Source organism: Balaenoptera borealis (genome assembly GCF_965194805.1).
Source record: "Balaenoptera borealis genome assembly, contig: HAP1_SCAFFOLD_1848, whole genome shotgun sequence".
In the NCBI taxonomy this organism is placed as follows: domain Eukaryota; kingdom Metazoa; phylum Chordata; class Mammalia; order Artiodactyla; family Balaenopteridae; genus Balaenoptera; species Balaenoptera borealis.
In genome coordinates this window covers 1-19,723 of record NW_028122407.1, presented here as the reverse complement: position 1 = coordinate 19,723, position 19,723 = coordinate 1, and the positions used below count along the sequence as shown (strand labels likewise).

The window sequence follows — 19,723 nt, the reverse complement described above, 5'->3', positions numbered from 1 at the left end:
CAGCCGGCCGAACCCCAGGCCGCTCGGGCTTCCCGGGCGCGCGCTCACGCCCTCGCGCACCTCTGCGGCGGCCCCTTGGCGGGGGATGGTACGGCCCAGCAGCAAAGCCCACGGCCGCCGCCTCCCCAAGTGAGCGGGCACGCGGCGCTCCCGGGCTTGGGACGGCCCCCCGCCCCAGGGTCGTGCCTTGGTACCGCCCTGCCCGCCCGGCGCTCGGGGGAGGGTGTGACCGGGCCTCGCTCCCCCTCCTTGCAGCGCGCAGTGGTGGCTGCCACGCCGAGTTCCGGTTCCTGTGGCTGCGGCCGCGGGCGGGTGGTGAGGCTGGGCAAGCGTGCAGTTGGCGCCCGGGCTCGCCGCCCCCGCCTCGCCGCACCTCCGGCTTGCTGCCGCGCGGGGGCCTGCGCCGCCCCTGCCTCCCCTTCCGGGCCATGGTGCAACCCCAGGGCGCGTCCGTCCCCCGCCGCCGCTGACCCCGGTCCCCCACTCCATGGCCGCCTCGGCGCCGCCCCCACCGGACAAGCTGGAGGGAGGTGGCGGCCCCGCACCGCCCCCTGCGCCACCCAGCACCGGGAGGAAGCAGGGCAAGGCCGGTGAGAGCGCTGAGGGGGCCTGGGACTGGCGAGGCCGAGAACTCGGAGACCTCGGAGGGAGGGCTGGCGGGCGGGGGAGGTGGTGGTCCTCTGGCTGAGGGCCCTGAAGGGAGGGGAGGCTCAGGTGAAAAGGGTGGGTGGGTGAAGCCCTCCAGGGGTTGCGGGCAGGGGTTCACAGATTGCGGATCCTAGAGTTTGGGGCACCTGGAGTTCAGGAGCCACTTGGGAGTCTGAGAGTATCAAGAGATGGGGCGTCTCATTTGAAGGAAGAGGCAGCTGAGAGTGTAGCGTCCAATTTATTTTTCAAAGTGTACCATTGTTAGTATCTGTGAAGTAAATAAACAAGAGTATAATGAAGTTAGAAGAGTTCGTTATATCATGGCTGCGAGAGAGGAGTTTGGGGAAACCTCAGGGAAACTTGTGTCTGCCTTTTACTGCTTTTCCAGGTCTGCAAATGAAGAGCCCAGAAAAGAAGCGAAGAAAGTCAAATACTCAGGTGAATGGTGGTTGGTGGCGGGGGTAATTTCTAGTAGCCCCTTTGGGTGCTCTGCTCTGCCATTCCAATGTCTCTACCTTGCATAAGCCGCGGGGAGAAGAGAAAGTTGTCTTTCTTGTTCTGTTTCTGGTCCTTTCCTTCAACTTCATAACAGATTTTAGGGGTAGGGGTGGGGATGAGATGGTTTGACCAAAGGTCTTATCAGTCAGGATTAGAATCATTCTCTCCCCGTTTGTGCTGTCGTGTTTCCCACATGATGATAACAGCTACCGCTTACTGAACCTTTTCTAAGTGTCAGGGATTGTGCTAAAATGCTTTTAACAGTTTGGGGAGATGGGCATTGTCACTGTTTTACAGATGAGGAATCTGAAGCTTAAAAAAGTTAAATGCCTGCTCCAGGGCCCTGAAGTTACTCAGTGTCAGAGCTAGGATTGCAGCGTAGTTCTGCCTGTTTTCGAAACACTGTTACTGCAGTATGCTGGTTCTGCTCTCCACCCTCAGTTTCTTTGTTGCATTCTAAGGTCTATCTTGATTTAAGGTCTGAGCTGGCCAGTACCAGCCTCCAAAAATGTGTATTGTGTTTCTGATGCTCTCTTGGTTTAGCTCTCTGTCTCCCTCCATGACCCTCTTTCCCTCCTCTTTTCCCCCAGGGCCCTGCATACTCACATCTGACGGAGTTTGCGCCACCCCCGACTCCCATGGTGGATCACCTGGTCGCATCCAACCCTTTTGAGGATGACTTCGGAGCCCCTAAGGTGGGGGGTGCAGCCCCTCCATTCCTTGGCAGTCCTGTCCCCTTTGGGGGTTTCCGTGTACAGGGGGGCATGGCAGGCCAGGTACCCCCAGGCTATGGCGCTGGGGGTGGAGGAGGCCCCCAGCCTCTTCGTCGACAGCCCCCCCCTTTCCCTCCCAACCCCATGGGCCCTGCTTTCAACATGCCCCCACAGGGTCCTGGCTACCCTCCCCCAGGCAACATGAACTTTGCCAGCCAACCCTTCAACCAGCCTCTGGGTCAAAACTTTAGCCCGCCTGGTGGGCAGATGATGCCAGGCCCCGTGGGGGGATTTGGCCCCATGATCTCACCCACCATGGGACAGCCTCCCAGAGGGGAGCTGGGCCCCCCTTCTCTCCCCCAACGCTTTGCCCAGCCAGGGGCACCTTTTGGCCCTTCTCCTCTCCAGAGACCTGGTCAGGGCCTCCCCAGCTTGCCCCCCAACACAAGTCCCTTCCCTGGTCCGGACCCTGGCTTTCCTGGCCCTGGTGGTGAGGATGGGGGGAAGCCCTTAAATCCACCTGCTCCCACTGCTTTTCCCCAGGAGCCCCACTCAGGCTCCCCGGCTGCTGCTGTTAATGGAAATCAGCCCAGTTTTCCCCCAAACAGCAGTGGGCGGGGTGGGGGCACCCCAGATGCCAATAGCCTGGCACCCCCTGGCAAGACAAGTGCGGGCTCAGGGCCCCAGCCTCCCCCAGGCCTGGTGTATCCATGTGGTGCCTGTCGGAGTGAGGTGAACGACGACCAAGATGCCATTCTGTGTGAGGCTTCCTGCCAGAAGTGGTTCCACCGCGAGTGCACTGGCATGACTGAGAGCGCCTATGGGTTGCTGACCACTGAGGCGTCTGCTGTCTGGGCCTGCGATCTCTGCCTCAAGACCAAGGAGATCCAGTCTGTCTACATCCGCGAGGGCATGGGGCAGCTGGTGGCTGCTAACGATGGGTGATGCTGGCGAGGTGCCCAGGAAGTGCATACGTTCCTCCCTGCTCTTCCAGGGTGGTGGTTTTCCTGTCTGGCTCTTGGTCCTTGTTTCCACTGGCTTCCCATCCCCATGGGGCAGAAACACAATGGCTCCTGGGGGCAGAAAAGGAACTGAGATGGGCAGGCAGAAGAGCCTGGATTGCTCACTTTTCTGGAAACTTACGTGTTGAGATCTACAGAGGTCCAGGAAACCAAAGCCCTGCCAAGCAGAGCCATTTTTGGTGGCTGTCTCTGGAGGCCTAGGGGTGTGGCTGCAAGAGAAAAGAGGCTGGAGGAAGATCTGAAGGGCAGGGGTGTCCCCTCTACAGATGATGGATGCCCCCAACACCTGTGCCTAACACTCCTGTCTAGCCCCCCAGCCCCAGCCTTAGTTTTTGGAGTCCAGTATTAAAGGTTTCTGGCCAGAGGAGTTGGGGGTCTCTTCCCATCTCTGCAGTAGCCCTTTCATGGGTGCTGGGAAACAGCTTTAGGGAATAAATGGAGATTTTCCCCTTTTCTTACCTTCCCCTTGCCTCCTCCAAGACCTACCCAACTCCTCCCCCCTCAGAGAACCAAATAGCTTGAAGAAGCAGGAGAGTACGTGGCTATGGCAGTTTCTTGGTGATTTGGGGCTTCAAGACAGTAGGTAAGAGATGCTGTCAGGACATATCTTCCTCATACCAAAGTCACTGGTCGTTTCTCAGACTCTCTTGTGCTTTTTCCCTAATGACAATATTTTTGCTAAAAATTGGGATATGTGGTCTGACAGAGCAGAACATTTGATGTTTGGACTGTCCTGGAAGCCTGGACTCTGGCTGTACACGCCCCCCCCATCTGTTGCACGTTATTTGCAGCGCTGGTCTTCAACTTTCGGCGCCCTTACTTCCCTGCTTCCCTGGCTTGATTGAAGGAAAGCTTGAAGAGGCGCAGAGCCCTTATACCTCATTTTTTCTCCTGATGAAAGGATCCCTGTCTCAGCCTGTGGGTGGGGAGGCGGCAGGACCCTTATTGCCATGGTACTAAAATGCAATCCAGAGCCTGGATGTTTTTTGTTTCTCTCTTTCCCTGCTATTCTTTATATATCTTCTCCGGCCTGGTGATCTAGCTGTTCTCATTCCTCTCAGCCAGAGTCCTGCACTGGGCTTTGTTTTCATTTTATTTTGTAAACACTGCCTGCCAGAGATGGGCCAGCGGCCCTATCAGGAGCCCCTCACAGCTGCTGTCTCTTCCTTACAGCTCGTGCACACATTCCTCAGTGGGGTGGGGAAGGCAGGCTTGGGTTGTGGCCCTGAGAGGAGCTGGTGTTCCCCTGCCCCCACTTCTCCCAGGACCCTAGCGTGTGAAGAGAAGACAAAGGTATACTGCAGAACTCTTTTGCCTGCCCAGGTGTAGCATGCAGCCTCTGAGGCTGTGAGAAAGAAGGGAGCGGCCTCTGGGCCTCTCTCCTCTAGTGTTCCCTGCCGTGGAACAGCAGAGATGGCAGCCCCCCCACCCCCGCACTGCTGAGCTTTGTGTTGTGTTTGTGGTTCTGTTTGCCCCTCTTTTATCGGTTGCTATTTTTGTGGTCTCCCCCATCTCTGCATTTGGTAAGATGGCTCTTGCGGGGGGGGGGGGGCGTGTCTGCTCAGTCCCTCTCTCCCTCAGTCCACTGCTTTTTGGAAGGAAGCGGGGGTGGCAGAGATGTGGTGGGGAAAGTTTTGTACGGTTGGGTTAATAAAATGACTTGGAAAATCCAGACCAGGACTCCTTGCTTTTGGGGTGTACAGGGTTGGAATGAGCCAGTCACTGCTGGTCAGGATGGTTGCGGCGTGAGGATATGTATCCCTCAGGGTCCCTGGAGGTGGGAATGGCAGAAAGACTCAGGCCCCTGAGCTGACCCTCGTACAAGCCGCAGGGCCCATGGAGGCCTCTTGGCTCCACCTCTCCCCGTTTCCCTGCTGCGAGAAACAAGTTTCCTTTCTGATCACGTTCCTGGGCCAGGCTTGGAGCCAAGCAGGAGCTTTGACTCCAAGGCTTCAGGGAGACAACTGCCTTTAGAGCTTCTGGGGTTAGCGCCCGCACTCCCACTCCCGAGTTGTTTGGGTTAGGGGTCGAGCGTAGCTCCAGGGGTGGGGGAAGGGGCTGCCTTGGTCTAGCAGATTTCGTTTTTGGATGCTTTTCAGCCCCCCATCCCCCTTTAAAAAAAACAGCGGCATCCTTAATCCGCACCGGAGCAGGGTAAGGAGAGTGGCAGGAGGGCTATTTCCAACCCATAATTTGCCACTTTCCCCTCCCCCATCCTGCAGCTGTCTCTGTCCTGGAACCAACCTGGCCCCTTGTCCTGGAGATGTCACCCCTTGCCTTTCAGTTTTGGGTCTTCCCTCCAGAAATTGTTTAGACACTGGGAAAGGAGGGAAGGTGACCCAGGATTCAGTTTGCTGGAAGTCCAGTGTCCCACCGGGAGGTAAGCCCAGGTTTAGGGGCTCTGCAGGAACCCCTCTCCCCTCCCCTGGCTCTCAAGTTTAGCTGTTATTGGCCAAAAGTTTCCGCCCCCTCAGGGAACTTGACTTTCCATTGGCCAGTCCCCAGTCACATGACCTTCCTTTCTCGGGGCTGTAAAGCTGGAGAGCCAGCAACAAGTTCAGCTGAAGACGGAAGCAAGAGCTGGGTCAGGTAATGCTGTAGCGGGGAAGGGGCCGTAGAGATCCATAAGAGAGGAAGGATGGAGGAGAGGAAGGGCAGAACTCTGAAGGGTTGGGCTCCACCGAGGATCTGCAGAGCTGTTTGTTACTTCTGGGCCGGCGGAAGGGGGATCATGGGCGGCCGTTTCCAAAACAGAAACTTGCTCTGGGTCCCCCAGACAAGTCCTAGGTCCTTTGCGTTAGAGGTTTGGGGGAACAACTCTTAGAGGGGTTGAAATTAGCTGGATGAGACTTCCCAGCTTTGTACAGAGAGGGAGAGCTCCCCCTTTAGCTGCCTTTTAGAAACAGCACAAGTCCCTGACAGTCCTTACAGGACGTTATGTTGAATCCTGCCTGAATGAAAAGAGAGGGAGTAGTGAGGAGGGGGTGGAGGTGGGTTTTCTTCCAAGAGGTTGATGAGAAGAAAGAGATCTGAAAATAGCAGGGAAGGGTGGAGATTAAACAGCAGAAGGAACTTCCTAATAAGGCGGTGAGATGCTGGCTTGAGAGGACTGGGAGATCTTTTGGAATGCTGGGTGAACCCAACCAAGAGAGAGATACCAACCAGGGTTTGGAACAGACTGTCTTCTGTTTGGGTCTCAGAAGTGTTTGTCTTGTTGACCCAAATACCGTTGCTGGTTTCCATGGAAACAGTGTGTCTGACATCACCCTGGTTGCCATGGTGCCTGGTTCTGGAGGACCTGAGCAGGCTGTACACAGCCAGGGATAAACAGGGACTTCAGACCAAGCTGCTGCTACTTCCTTCCTGCCACCACCTGTTAAGAGTCACACATAGCAACTGGGGATGGGGAGATGATGACAGAATGGCGGGCTTGGGGCCTGAGACCCTAAGGCAGCACAGTGATGGTTCTGTGGATGCCTGTAGAAACCGGCCAGGGGTGTCCTGTTGGACGTGGTGTGGGGAAGTCACTGCAGGCATTCTCCTGTCTCCTTGTGGGATGGGTGCATGTGTCTGGGAGGCATGGGTATTGGGGGATGCTGTGAGGGGTCCTTCATCTGTCCTGGGCTTGGATCTTGATTGGCAAGGGCCACAGGAGGTTTTTAGGGCACCATGTAGGACTCACACTAGCTCAAACAGAAGGGGGAAGTGTGGTGGTTTCCCAATGTAGAACTGCCACACTTCTACCCCAGCCTCACTTCCTTTTCCCAGGGTTTCCTTTCAGAGTCCTTTTCCACTTGCCACCTTTCTAGCCCGTCAACAAGCAGTCATGTAGTCTCCTCTAAAGGATCACAATCTGAGATTCGAGGGGGTCAGCTCCTCTATCCCTCCACCTTTATGCCGGGTCCCAATTGCCAGCCTGGGTGAATAGTCTAGGCCATGGATGGAGGGGTAGGTCCCTCTCTTCTTATCCTGCCTTGTGTCAGGCTTTGGAAGCTGGAGTAACTTCCCATGCCCACCCGGCCAAGTCAGAGCAGATTAGCAGGGGATAGGACCACAACCCTGATTTTTGCCCATGCTTTGCAAACTGTAAAGTGCTTTATACATGATGGCTGCCATAAATTCCTTTTGCCAGTCACCTTCAAGTTCCCTAAGATGAAATTCTGAAGTTTACTAAGAAGGGAAACAACTTAGAATGGAGAGTGAGAGTGACAAAGAGATTTACTAAAGGTACATTCAGGTGGATCTAAGCTATGTCAGTTGTTCTCAACCCTGGCTGCAGATGAGAGTCATTTGGGAGATTTTAAAAAAATCCTTGCCTGAGCCTGACCCTTGAACACAGTTGTATCAGAATCTTAGGTGATTCCATTGTGCAGCCAGTGTGCAAGACCCCTGAACTAGACCATAGCAAGGACTTATGGTGGGTGATGGGTGGGTGACTTGGGGGTGAAGGAGGCCATTGAGTCTTCTTTTCTAGGCCCTGGGGAAGAAGGTGGTGATTATGGGGGAGGCTGGGGAGGTGAAGGGAGGGCTGGGTTGTTCCTCACTCTTTTTAGCTGTTCATCGTTGACAAGTCAAGTCAGCCAATTTTCTGGCCTTCATTTCCCTTCATTTTCCCTGACTATAACATGAGAGAGTTGGCCTGGAGTTTTCCCAAAGCCCTTCCAGCCCTATGCTTCTCTGACCTTTCAAGGTCAGTTCCGTTTCCCAGTTTACCAAGGGCTCTTTCGGCAGGCTTCACTGTGGCTGTTGGTACATTCTGATTTGAAAGGCAAATACTGCCTAGAAGAGTTGAGGTGTTGGGGTCAGAAGACTGGAACCAGGCTGGTTGTGGAAGTGGCTTCCCAGCCCTTAAACCTTGGAACCCCGTCCAGGCTGCTGTCTCTATCCTGCCTCCCCTGAAGGGAGCTGGGGTCCTTAAGAAAGACTTTCTCTGCAGGTGGCAGCCTCAGTAGCCTTGGAGACCTCAGCAACTATGGCCTCCTGCCCAGACTCGGACAATAGCTGGGTGCTTGCCGGCTCAGAGGTAGGAAAAGCAGGCCTGGGAGCCACATGGAATGGGGGTTCCTGCAGGGCTGGGCTGCTTGCTGGGTCTGTCCCCTTCCTTGGTCTTGGTGATCATGTGCATCACCTCCTGCTGGCTGTGAGAGGAACTGTAGTGGCAGGGAGAAGGCCATCAGGCCCCAGGAGTCAGGTGTTGGGACTTGGACCATGCCTTGAAAGAAGGAAATTGCTGGGGTAAACTGTGAGAAGCAGGGAAGAAATTCTGGTGGGGAGACCAGCATGAGCAAAGGTTCTGAGGTAACAATGGGAGAGCCATGTTGGGGGAGACCAAGGAGGTCCGTTGGAGGAGGTGGAGACATGGGTCAGACGGTGTTGAAGTGAGGTTGGGCCAGAGCCTGGGAACCTCCAGAAGAGGCCTGAAGGGCCTGGCTCAGGCATTTGGGCCTCCTCTTTGATGGGAAATCGTGGAAGGGCTCTGAGTTGGAGGGAGTCAGGACCTTCACTGCCTTGGGCAGAGGGGGCAGCCACTGTGTGGGCTGGGCGGGAACCGGGGGAGAGCGTTTTGAAGGTCCTGCAATCCAGGTTGTAGTTGGTGGAGCAGGAGCGCAGTAGACTGCTGTGCCCTGAAGCCACTGAGAAGGGGGCCAGCGGGATTGGGGGGCTGAGTGTCTGGAGAAGGTTTGTCAAGGGCTTGGTATGTTTGTACCGCAGGGAGGGAAGAAGGTGAGGAGCTTGAGTTGGAGGCGTCGGGTTTGAGTGGCCTTGAGGAGACCAGTTGGGGGTGAGGGAGCTGCCCTCAGGATGATGCTGGGGCAGGACCCATGGACTAGGGTTGGCCGGCAGAGGGGACGGACACCATGCTCCCAGCCAGAGCCCTGGCCCCCTGTTGAGGTGCCTTTGCTGACAGCTGGGGGACCTTGGGCCAGTCGTTTCACCTCTCTGTCCTCCCCTGTAAAAGGGGAGTTGTGATTCTTGCCTGGTAGGAGGGGCCGTGAGAAAAAAGTGACTTGAAAATTGTAAAGAAACATACTAAGGTCAAGAATTATTCTTGGAAGGATAGCGGAAGCCATGGATGGGATGAGCGGGCGGTGGCCTGTCAAGGGGGGCGTAGGCGGAGAAAGGAGAGGCCGTGGCTGGACGGCTGGGCCGAGAGCACCTTGGGAGACAGGCTGGCTGTGGCTGGGGTGAGTCAGGCTTCTGTCAGCTCCTGGGAGAGGGGTGTGTGGGGAGGGGAGAAAGGCCAGAAAAGCTTGGAAGATGTAACTAGAGTGAGTGGCCCGTTGTGAGGGCAACTGTGGGGAAGCCCGCTGCGGTCGGGACCGTGATCCTTAGGCATCCAGGGGACTTTGTTCTCTTGCCATCCTCCCACCTTCCAACCAATAACTGAGTTGGTCACTTGTTGGGAGGGAGACCCAGGCTCTAGCTGGCTTCTATGGGGAGGTAGGGGGCGCCAGGTTTGTACAGTAGTCCACCGCCTTGGTCCAGTGGTGCTTCTTCATTTAACAGAAACTTGGCCTCCGAAAGTTCTCAGAGCAGCAAGTGAGGTTAGGGAATGGCCGAACACTGCGTCGAGCTGAGATGCTGCAGTGCCAGCTGACCCCCGCCCCCTCCCCACTTTTGAGCAGCCCACTACTGAGTGTATTATATTTTTGTGAGATGTGGGTTGAGGTCCCTGAGCAGTGCGGCTGGTCCCAGGCACCCCAGTAGAGCACCCCTTTCGTCCTGCTGTCCTTCCTCTGGAGCAGCCCTTCTGCTTGTGCCCCTCCCCCCAGAACCTGCCTGTGGAGACCCTGGGCCCTGAATCCAGGATGGACCCAGAATCTGAGAGAGCTCCCCAGGCCCCTTGGAGCCCCTCCAAGGCAGCTGCTGAGGAGTTAGCTGGGACCTTGGATGGAGAAGGTAACAGGGCCCTACTGAGGGTGGGGTGCAGCCACCTCTCCTCCATGTTCTGGTGTTTCCCAGTTTCCTCAGGGAGAGGGAGGCTGGTTGGTCTTATTTCTGGCATTAATCTCAATTTAAAACCTTCCCTCATTCCACCCTGGCTTTCTCCTGCCCCTTCCAACCTGGTTGGGGCCTGTGGGAGCCAGAGGGCCGTGTAGCACATTCCGTTGGGGGGTAGTGGTGTTTCTCCTTAGCCTTTTCTCCTGCCACAGAGACCCTGTTCCAGAGTGAGAGCTCCCAGTCCAGGCCCATTCTGCCAGAGGAGACTGAGGCCAAGGTGAGTATCTTCACTGGGGGAAGGGTAGGAAATAGGGGGGGGCCGGGAGCTGCTCACGGCTGTGTCTGCATCAGGGTGTCCTGGAAGGTGATGATCGTGAAATGGAGCCGCCTGGCCCAGGAGACACAGAGGCCCAGGGAGACTTGGAGGAGACTCCTGAGGCGGTAGCTCTGGGACCGGACACACAGGACCTGGAGGATCAGGGTCCCCCCAACAGCCTGCCCTCATCCCCCCAGACAGGTGAGAGTTCTCCTTGTCTCCCCCTGTCACGATCCTTCTAGAAGGTGTGGGAGTGGGAGTAGATATCGCTACTGAGCACAGCTCTGGGCCAGGTCCTAGGACTTAGCAGCTTGGTGCCCTCCTTAAATTGTATCAGTGAAACCTCACCACCACCCATGGGGACACTGAGGCTCAGGTTAAGTTACACAGCCGGTAAGTGGCAGGGCCTAGGTCTGGTCGACTCTTTCGTCTCTGCCGTGGGGCCTCCTCTTTTCTTGCCTCTAGATTGAACTCTCATTCCCTGAGTCCCTTCCGTGTGTCAGCTCTGGGGAAGGAGGTTGGCTTCATGGCCTATGTAAGAGGTGGACTAGACTGAGCCCAGATGCAAGTCAGACCTATGAGGGGTGCAAAAAAGGAGGGGGAGGGTGGTCAGTCACGGGACAGGTCGAGGGGAAGGGAGAGGCAGGGACAGGTGGGGAAAGGGGCACACTGGAGGTGTCATTTGAGTGGAGCCTTGAGCAAAGAGTAGGATTTTAGTCGGTAGGGTAGGAGGAAGAGAACATTCCAGGCCAAGGCTGCAGCATCAACAAAGGGATGGGGGGCCCCCTGTCCTGTGCTGAGGAGGCTGTGTCCAACGCTGGTGGCAGAGGAGTGTATGAGTCCATCTCTGTTGAGGGGTGACAGGGTGGAGGGGGAGGCCGGGGGCTGGGGCCATTTAGGGGGCAACTGACAAAGCCGAGGAAGACCTGAACTAAGGCAGATACAAGGCGAGTGACGTTGAGATGTTTAGGTGTCGAATTGTCGAACTGTCTGCGTGTGGGGTGAAGAGGGAGGGCTGAGGTTGGCTAGGTGGGAGCAGTGGCGTCTTGCCCTGCAGTGGGGGAACACCAGAAGAGAACCAGTTTGGAGGGCAGTGTGTTGAGTGTTTGGTCCCCAGGGACACCCAGGTGGGAGTGGCCAGGAGGCAGTCAGACGTCCACGCCTGGAGCTCCAGGGAGGCCAGGTTGGGAGTGACTGATGAGGGACTCATCTGCTCTGCGGGGAAGCCAGCGGGGTGGGTGAGATAGCAGGTGACTGTGTGTACGGTGAGAAGAGCAGAAAAGCAGAAATGGTGCCAGGGGGACCTCTGCCTCTAGGACCGGGAAGAGCCAGGGACTGAGCGGAGGCATTGGGAAGGAGTGGCCGGGGTTTGGGCAGAACCCAGAGCCGGGAGGGTGCTCCACGTGAGGCACGTGTGGGAGGAAGGAGTGCACTTTTAGGGTGAAAGCTGCTCTTGCAGTTTGCAGATTGAAAGGACTGGTCTCCCCCCAGATGTAGAGAACAAACGTATGGCCACCAAGGGGGCAAAGTGGGGTGGTGGGGTGGTGGTGGGATGAATTGGGAGATTGGGATTGACATATATACACTAATATGTATAAAATAGATAACTAATAAGAACCTGCTGTATAAAAAATAAATAAAATAAAATTCAAAAATTCAAAAAATAAAAGAGAGGACTGGTCTCCCACCTCCAGACTGGGCGGGGGTGGTCACTGATGCCCTGGCAGACGTGGGCAGGGTCTCCACGTGCCCCCTCTGTGGTCAGGGCTGGGGACCTCTCACGTTTGCTTCTGTTTCCCGTCTCTCTGTATGTCCCATCGCTTCCGTTGCTTTACTGCCTTGTCCCCATCCCTTCCTCCAGCTTGGGTCAGGGAGGAAGCCCACTGCTCCAGCAGTGAGGACGACACCGACATGGACGTGGAGGGTCTGCGGAGACGGCGGGGCCGGGAGCCCAGCACTCCTCAGCCTGTGGCCCCCCTGGGCGTGGAGGACCAGACCGGGGCTGAGGGTGCGGGCAGGGAGCTGGGCATCTCCCTCAACATGTGTCTCCTCGGGGCCCTGGTTCTGCTGGGCCTGGGGATCCTCCTCTTCTCCGGTGAGTGGTCCCTCTCCTGATGAGGCCTTAAGCCTCCACTCTGGCCCCTTCTGCCCTCCTGCCGCACTTTCACTCCATTCCACCCCCTCCTCTGAGGGCCTGCCCAGACTCCTCTGTCTCCATTTCAGGTGGTCTCTCAGAGGCTGAAAGCGGTGAGTGAGGACAGGCCCTGACTGGTTCATGTCTGTCCCCTTCCAGCCCTGAGGGAGGCTGATGGGGGCAATTCTCTGGGTCAGGAGTAGGGATGCTGGGGGCTGTACCTTTGTTGCTCAGTTATAGGTCTTGTCAGCTATTCAGGGTGACCCTTGACCCTTTACCTCGCTGGACTGTCAGCCATAGGGCAGGTCCAGGGAAGGAGGGTGACTGTGTGTGGGGGGGTGGGGGTGGGGGTGGGGGGGTGAGGAGAGGGCTCTGTGTGCCTTGGGGCCAGTTTCAGGATCTCACTTTCCCACAGGGCCCGTGGAGGAAGCGGACCTGCAGGTCTTCCCAGATACCGGCTCGGATACTGAGATGCTGGAGGCTGAGGAGGATGGGCAGGCATGTGTGACACTCTGCATTGGTGTGAGGGGCCTGGTGGGGGAGATTCAGGGCTGCGGGGGTGACTGGCTCCTTTGCCCTTAGGATGGGCTAAAGCAGCAGCTGCAGACCTCAGCGCCCCCTGACAGTGTTCCCAGCCTGCAGAACATGGCCCTTCTGCTGGACAAGCTGGCCAAGGAGAACCAGGATATCCGGCTGCTGCAGGCCCAGCTGCAGGTGGGCACAAGCAGGAGGGGGTGGGCTAGACACCCTCCCTAGGCCAGGTGTCTGTCTGTCCTAGTGTCCTCCCCCAAAAGGAGTTTCCTGTGTTCACCCACACACCTTGATCCCCTCCCTTTCCCACTATAGTGAAGTCATCTTCTCAATTCTCTGTTCATGTCCTGCATGCTAAGGGTTAGGCCAGGACTGGCATACCTGCTTCACGTGGCATGCCACCTCTGCTTGATTGGCATGGTCCGCCTGGAGCATTGTGTGGAGAAGGATTTGAAGAACATGCCAAGGCTCAATGGGAAAGAAGTGCTGAGATCAATTAGTAATGTCTGCTCTGGGTATGGGAGGTGGAAATTGGGCAACGACAGCCACATCTTGGCTATCTTTTGGTGAATCGGAGAAGTGTGTGCTTAAAAAGGACATAGAAGCTGAGGCCTGTGATGGAATTTGGGGATCCCAGGGTCTGGTGAAGGGTGCAGATGGGGCAGGGGATGAGAACCAAATCCTCTGAGTTTCCCAGGCCATAAAGTCTATGATGGAATGGAATCAGGGTAGAAGGCACTGGGGCCGTCCTTGACTCCTCCTTGTGCTCTCCATCCCTATTCCCATTCCAGGCCCAGAAGGAAGAGCTTCAGAACCTGATGCATCAACCCAAAGGGCTGGAAGAGGAGAATGCCCGGCTCCGAGGGGCCCTACAGCAGGGCGAGGCCTCCCAGCGGGCCCTGGAGTTAGAGCTGCAGCAGCTGCGGGCCCAGCTCCAGGGCCTGGAGGCTGACTGTGTCCGGGGCACAGATGGGGTGTGTCTCTATGGGGGCAGAGGCCTGCGGGCTGGCAAGGTCACCAAGGAGCAAGGCCCAAGGGGGCAGGTGCCAAGCCCTGGCTTCCTGGAGCAGAAGAAACAGCTAGAGGCTGAGGCCCAGGCATTAAGGCAAGAGTTGGAGAGGCAGCGGCGGCTGCTGGGGTCTGTGCAGCAGGACCTGGAGCAGAGCTTGAGGGATGCGGGCCGAGGGGACCCAGCCCATGCTGGCCTGGCTGAGGTGGGTCACAGGCTGGCCCAGAAGCTGCGGGGCCTGGAGAACTGGGGCCAGCGCCCTGGGGTCCCTGCCAATGCCTCAGAGGCCTGGCATCAGGAGCCTCACTTCCAGAGTTCCAGGGAGTGGAGCGGAAAGGAAAAGTGGTGGGATGGGAAGAGGGACCGGAAGACTGACCACTGGAAACATAAGAAGGAGGAATCTGGCCGGGAAAAGAAGAAGAGCTGGGGGGGTGAGGAGGACAGGGAGCTGGCGGGGAGGTGGAAGGAGGGCAAGCCAAGGGTGGAGTGGGCCAGCAAGAAGGATGGCAAGCGACAGGGTTCTAAGGAGCCCCCCAGGAAAAGTGGGAGCCCCCACTCATCCAGAGAAAGGCAGAAACACCCTCAGTGGAAGGAGGGGGCTAAAGACAGGCATGACCCCCTGCCACTCTGGGCAGAGCTGTTGAGGCACAAGTACCAGGCACCCCAGGGCTGCTCGGGCGTGCACGAGTGTGCCCGCCAGGAGGGCCTGGCCTTCTTTGGCATGGAGCTGGCCCCTGTGCGGCAACAGGAGCTGGCCTCTCTGCTGAGGACGTACCTGGCGCGGCTGCCCTGGGCCGGGCAACTGACCGAGGAGCTACCCCTTTCTCCTGCTTACTTTGGTGAGGACGGTATCTTCCGCCACGACCGCCTCCGCTTCCGGGACTTTGTAGATGCCTTGGAGGACAGCCTGGAGGAGGTGGCAGTGAGACAGACAGGTGATGACGATGAGGTGGATGACTTTGAGGACTTCATCTTCAGCCACTTCTTTGGAGACAAAGCACTGAAGAAGAGGTGGGCAAGCTGTTGGGGAGTTGGGTCAGTGGGACAGAGCAGGAGGCAGGAGGTGATGGTAGGGGGTGTGAAGGAGCCAGGGCCCTGAGCTGGGGCGGGGTGGCGGGGTGTTCTTCAATTTGAGGTTTTATCTCTGCTTTTAGGTCTCCCCTCCCCCCTAGCCAGTACTTTTCTTGTCTTCCCTTGAGGGCAGGAAGCTGCCTGTGCTCACCCCAGAGTGGTCCCGGGGAGTCCCCTTTTGGGCTGGGGGGATTTTTCCTCCCGAGTTACCCTGTACTGCCCATACCTGCAAGAGAGATTGCTTCCCACCTTCCCGCCTGCCCAGCTGGGGCCTTCATCCTGGCACACCAGGTCTGGCCACACTCCCCTCCCCCCAGTATGATTGATGGTGACTGCCTGTGTCACCTGTCTTAAGAGGAGCAGGGTCCCCTCTCCTCAGGGAGCGCCTTCTCATCATGTGGATGTGGCATTGTTGTCTAAAGGCCTCTTACTGCCCCCCACCATGCCTCTCCACAGGTCTGGGAAGAAGGACAAACACTGGCGGAACCCCAGAGTTGTGGGGCCCAGGGAGGAACACAGCCACCAGCGCCAGGGCTGAGGCCCCGTGCTGTCTGTCCCCTGGGAACCGTTAAACTGCCACCTCCCTCGGCTCGTTTGGTGTCCTTGGATATCCTTCACCGAGGAGAGCGGAAATCACCCAGCCCCCGCACTGAAACCACTTTTGCTAGAAAAAGGTCTTAGCTGGACCTGCCTTGCTATCTATGCAAATGTATGCAAATGCTCAGGGCCCTGGGGCCGTGACTCTTGCAGCCTGATTGTGTCACGCCAGTGTGAAGGGGGGATGGGAGAGAAGCCCGTTTTTTGGGGGGTGGGGTGGAGGTGGGGGTGGGGTGGGTGCAATTCTGATTCTGAAGCCAGAGAGCTTTCCTCCTCTTGTGTGTGTGTGTGTGTGTGTGTGTGTGTGTGTGTGTGTGTGTGTCGGGGGCGGGTGGGGGGGGGAGTGGGCCCCTTGGCTACACGCACTGACCCGGGCCCCCTGGGATTTGACTAGCCTGCCTGGCTGGGGGCCCAGCATGAGGGCTTCCCCTGGCGTTTTGTTAGATTTGGAAGGAGCTATCCCCAGGGGGTTAAAACCCCCTTTTAAGCCTTGCTGCTCACCTCCCCACGTGAACTGTAGACTCAGATCCCAATAAAATGCTGTTGGAGCTGTGACATTGGGTGGAGGCTCTGTCACTTGGGGCTGTTTCTAAGCACAAGGGACATCCACACCCACCGCCTTGTAGGCACTGGTACTCACCTTCTCCCATATACTCCTCTCCCAGTCACCTCACCCTCGCAGCAAACCTCAGGCCCTCTGGGCTGGAGCTCCCCATTTTGCTCACAGCTGCCTTGGCTGCACCCCTGGGAGATGTAGAAATATGCGAATGGGTTTTGGAGTCTGGGCCTTGGGCTCAAATCCAGTTTGAGTGATTTTGGGCAAGTTAATCCCTGGGAGACTTGGGTTTCTAATCCTCAGAAAAGGAGACTGAGGGGCTGGAGAAGAGATTAAATAAAGCAATGTAAACCAAATACCTGTCTTGTATTTGGCACTCAAAAGTGATTTCACTCCCTTCAGGGTGTGGAGGAGGGAGGAGAAGGGGACCCCCCGACCCACCCCCCACACCTCCCCCAGGATTGGGGAGGTGAGGGAACCACTAGGTGGCGCCTCGGCTCCACATTTGCTCCAGACATCACCTCCCTCACTACTTAGTACCCCAAATCTTGGACCCCCCCCCCCACACTGACTTGGGCCGGCTCTCTGGCTAGCTCTCCCAGGAAGACCCAGAATCCCCTGGGCTTCTCTTTAGGAAGTCCTTCCTGACTGGGATTCTTGATTGGCCTGGAAAGCCCCTTGGGAGTGTACGGGACAGAATGATGGTGTGACTTCAGGCCAGGTCAGGGGACTGTGTTAATAAAGCTGGGGGGGCCTGCCCAGAAGGGGGCTGTAATTGAAAGCAAGTGCTTCTGTAACACTGCAACTGATGGGCCACTCACTGTTAAAGGGCTTTGAGTGTATTAGCTCATTTAATTCAGCTGTGGGGTGGGGCGGGGCAGGCTGGGCCTGGAACGAGGTCCACTCATTCAGCAAACATTTACAGTCTATTGTGTACCAGAGGCAGTGAGGCACTGAGAATACAGAGGCGTGTTAAGGAGTTTATAGTCCAGTGGAGCCTGCTTTCTGCAGCACGAGGGACTGCAGTTAGACCTAAGGAAGAACTTCCTCCAAGGCAGAGGGTCAGTGAAAGGGGGCTTTAGGAAAGGAGTCTTCTATTTCTGGAGTGGGGGGTCAGGAGGAGCAAGTACAGGTTGGCCCGGGGCCAGGGTCTGGATCTGGCATCCTGGCTTTGTGGACCATTGTCCACATGAGGAGGCCTATTTTCCTCGGTTCACATTGCTCACCGTCTGCAGGTGCTCAAAATTTATGCTGCCTGGATTCAGGCTAGGCCTTAGGCAGTATTCCGTGTCCTGGGAGGGGGCCTGTGCTTAGGGGAGGGGACACAAACTGGCCCCCTGGGTTCCCAGAGGGTGTGGGCTGCTTGGGGCTTCTCAGTTTCATTTCTAGGGCCCATTTCCTTCATTTGCATAACGAACTCTCAGGGACGCTAGGAAGTTCCCCCAAGCCCCCTCCTCTTTCTTAGCCACTCAGGAAGTAGATATGCTGAGCTGGAGGTTTCTGACACTGCTGAATCAGGAAGAAAAAACCATGAACCCAAGGGGTATGTTGGGGAGGGGCCAGGACACCAGGGACACTGGCCATTCCGGTTACCCTCTCGGTGATCCTTATGCCCATCACAGGCCATGAGGCCACCCTCTCCGTCACACCCATGCACCCACAGCAGCACTGGTAAAGTGGGGGGACCCCAAGTCCCAGATCATAGGATGCTCTCTGGTGATAGGCCCAGCATGTGGAGATGAGCCAAGGGAGGCTGGAGCTGGGGGACAGTGCTCCCTCCTTCCCACATGGCCGGGGAACAGCTCCTGGGCCATGCAGGGGCTGGGAGAGCCTGTGTGTAGACCCCCTGGACTCTGCCACACGGCCCGGCTTGGCCTCCAGGGTCTGGTCTGGGCCCTTCCAATTTAAGCACTTGGTATTTTAAGCACTTGACTCTTCTGCCCTTTCCTTTGGGAACTTCCCCAGCTAAGAGCTCAGCTCTGGGGTGCCTTCGGAGAATCACTGGAGTTGGGGCCCAGTGGGCCCTCTTGGGCCTTCCCCTCTCAAATGGAAAAATTCTGCTTCCTTTGGCCAGTCCCCCAAACTTATTTCCCTGCTGTCCCCCAACCTGCTGTTCCTCCCTCCCATCCCTGCCCTTCATTCTTCAGCCTCACCCCCTTTCCCATTGCCCTCAGCTCAGCCTTCTCTCACCACTGCCCCCTCCAGCCCTTACCTCCTCCAGGATCTTCTCCGTCTCTTCCTGCCTCCCCGGGTCCTCCAGGTCCCAGCTTTTCCCTCCTGCCTTTCACTCCCACCCATCCTGGTGAATGGGGGCATGGGGGTGGCGGCTAGAGAGCGGTGGTGGTCACCTTCAGGCCTGCACCACGCCATAAGCTCCTCGAGGGTCAGAGGTATGTGTTCCTTTTGAGAACCACTCCCAGGCCCCTCTGCCGGGCCCAAGGACATGCTGGATTGGTGGGCTCTTGCCATGGGAACCTCCCAGGGCCACCCTGGTGTCGGGACGTCTCCTCCTCCCATCTTGTTCTGGGTCACAGACGTTCCCGGTCCCTTCACACTTCACATGCTCACAGAGGGTCCAGAAGGGACACCGCAGGGTGCGGGTGTGGGGCTGTTGCCCTGAACCCAGACGACATCCTCCTCTCCGCTTTCACCGCTCAGCTGTCTGAGCCACAGAAGCTCCTTATTACTAATTCTTGGTGAGTTGTCCGAGTTCCCTATACCTCCTCTGTGAGCCTTCCCTTAAGGTTGCTGCCCATCTCTCTGGTAGCCCTTGGCTTCCAGAATAGGCCCTGCCCATATAGAACCAAAGCAGGCCCTTCCCCTCTCACCCGTTCTTTATCCTGGGCCAGGTCTCTTCTCACTAGACCTGTGGCCTGGGCAAGCTTTCAATCAGGAAACCGTCTCCGGTCTCCACCACTGCGCACCTATGGGCCTCCTCGCTTTAGGGCTAGGCTTTCTCATCACTGAAGTGAGACTGTGGATCCCCCCTCGCGGGTTGTTGTGATGATGGAGTGAGTCACCCAAAGACAAAGGAAAAGACTTTTAAACTGTAGAGTACTGTCAAAAAAGTTTTAGTTATTTTTATTTTACTTAACCTCTAAGGGGAAGCCCAGGCCTCTGTGAACTACTGATATGGGAGCAGAGGGCGTTGGTTCCCAAACCACGTAGTAGGAGCTGGCGGGGAAAAGATGCCAACTAGCATTCAAGACCCAACACTGTGCTAGGTGCCCGGGGGGACCCCAATCCTTGCTCCTGAGGCTAATTGGATTAGTTTAACGCCGAGCAGAGTTTTAAAAGTACGCTCTTAATGGTGCCAGAGAGGTGAAGAGGAAGGAGGGGGTGGCCTTTGAGCTGGACCTTGAAGATAATAGGATAGGTGATGGGGAGGGATTTCAGACGGGCAAAGGTGAGGCCTTAGGGGTGGGTGGATGGACCCACCCGGTGGTCAGATGGTGTTAAGTTCATGTTCCTGTAAGGGAGCAAGTTCTCCCACAGGCCTGCCTGCAAGTCTAAGGGGAGCTTTACCATAGCAAATGGGGAGGGGTGCCACTGAAGGCACTGAGGGGCAGGGGGCACGAAAAGGAAGATACACACGGGTGCAGGGCAGCTGGCAGCCGGAAGGGTGGAATGGAGAGATGTGAAATTGGAGGTTGTTAGGAGGTGTCAGCCAGCAGCTCAGGAGTGAG

At 56.9% G+C, this 19,723-nt stretch overlaps 1 protein-coding gene across 3 annotated transcripts; it reads left to right on the top strand.

The window, feature by feature from the left end:
- The first annotated feature begins 277 nt into the window (after positions 1-277).
- PBXIP1 (PBX homeobox interacting protein 1) lies at positions 278-16,393 on the top strand. 3 transcript variants are annotated; one of them, XM_082409341.1, is made up of 13 exons: positions 278-590; positions 1,037-1,086; positions 1,737-1,841; positions 7,818-7,904; positions 9,655-9,781; positions 10,036-10,100; positions 10,175-10,340; positions 12,001-12,234; positions 12,363-12,386; positions 12,689-12,771; positions 12,856-12,987; positions 13,596-14,824; positions 15,341-16,393. In XM_082409341.1, exons 1-13 carry the CDS (start codon positions 488-490, stop codon positions 15,420-15,422), a joined length of 2,487 nt encoding a protein of 828 aa, XP_082265467.1. In that variant the 5' UTR covers positions 278-487; the 3' UTR covers positions 15,423-16,393. The 3 variants fall into 3 exon arrangements, with proteins under 3 accessions (XP_082265467.1, XP_082265465.1, XP_082265466.1); XM_082409339.1 differs by lacking the exons at positions 278-590; positions 1,037-1,086; positions 1,737-1,841 and adding an exon at positions 5,372-5,470; XM_082409340.1 differs by lacking the exons at positions 278-590; positions 1,037-1,086; positions 1,737-1,841; positions 12,363-12,386 and adding an exon at positions 5,372-5,470.
- The last annotated feature ends 3,330 nt before the right edge of the window (positions 16,394-19,723 follow it).

Bases quoted from the DNA above. Each gene is read 5' to 3' on its own strand.
- PBXIP1 (XM_082409341.1), top strand. From the start codon at position 488: ATGGCCGCCTCGGCGCCGCCCCCACCGGACAAGCTGGAGGGAGGTGGC. The intron at 7,905-9,654 runs GTAGGAAAAGCA...CCCTCCCCCCAG, and splicing joins GGGTGCTTGCCGGCTCAGAG to AACCTGCCTGTGGAGACCCT. The intron at 10,101-10,174 runs GTGAGTATCTTC...TGTCTGCATCAG, and splicing joins CAGAGGAGACTGAGGCCAAG to GGTGTCCTGGAAGGTGATGA.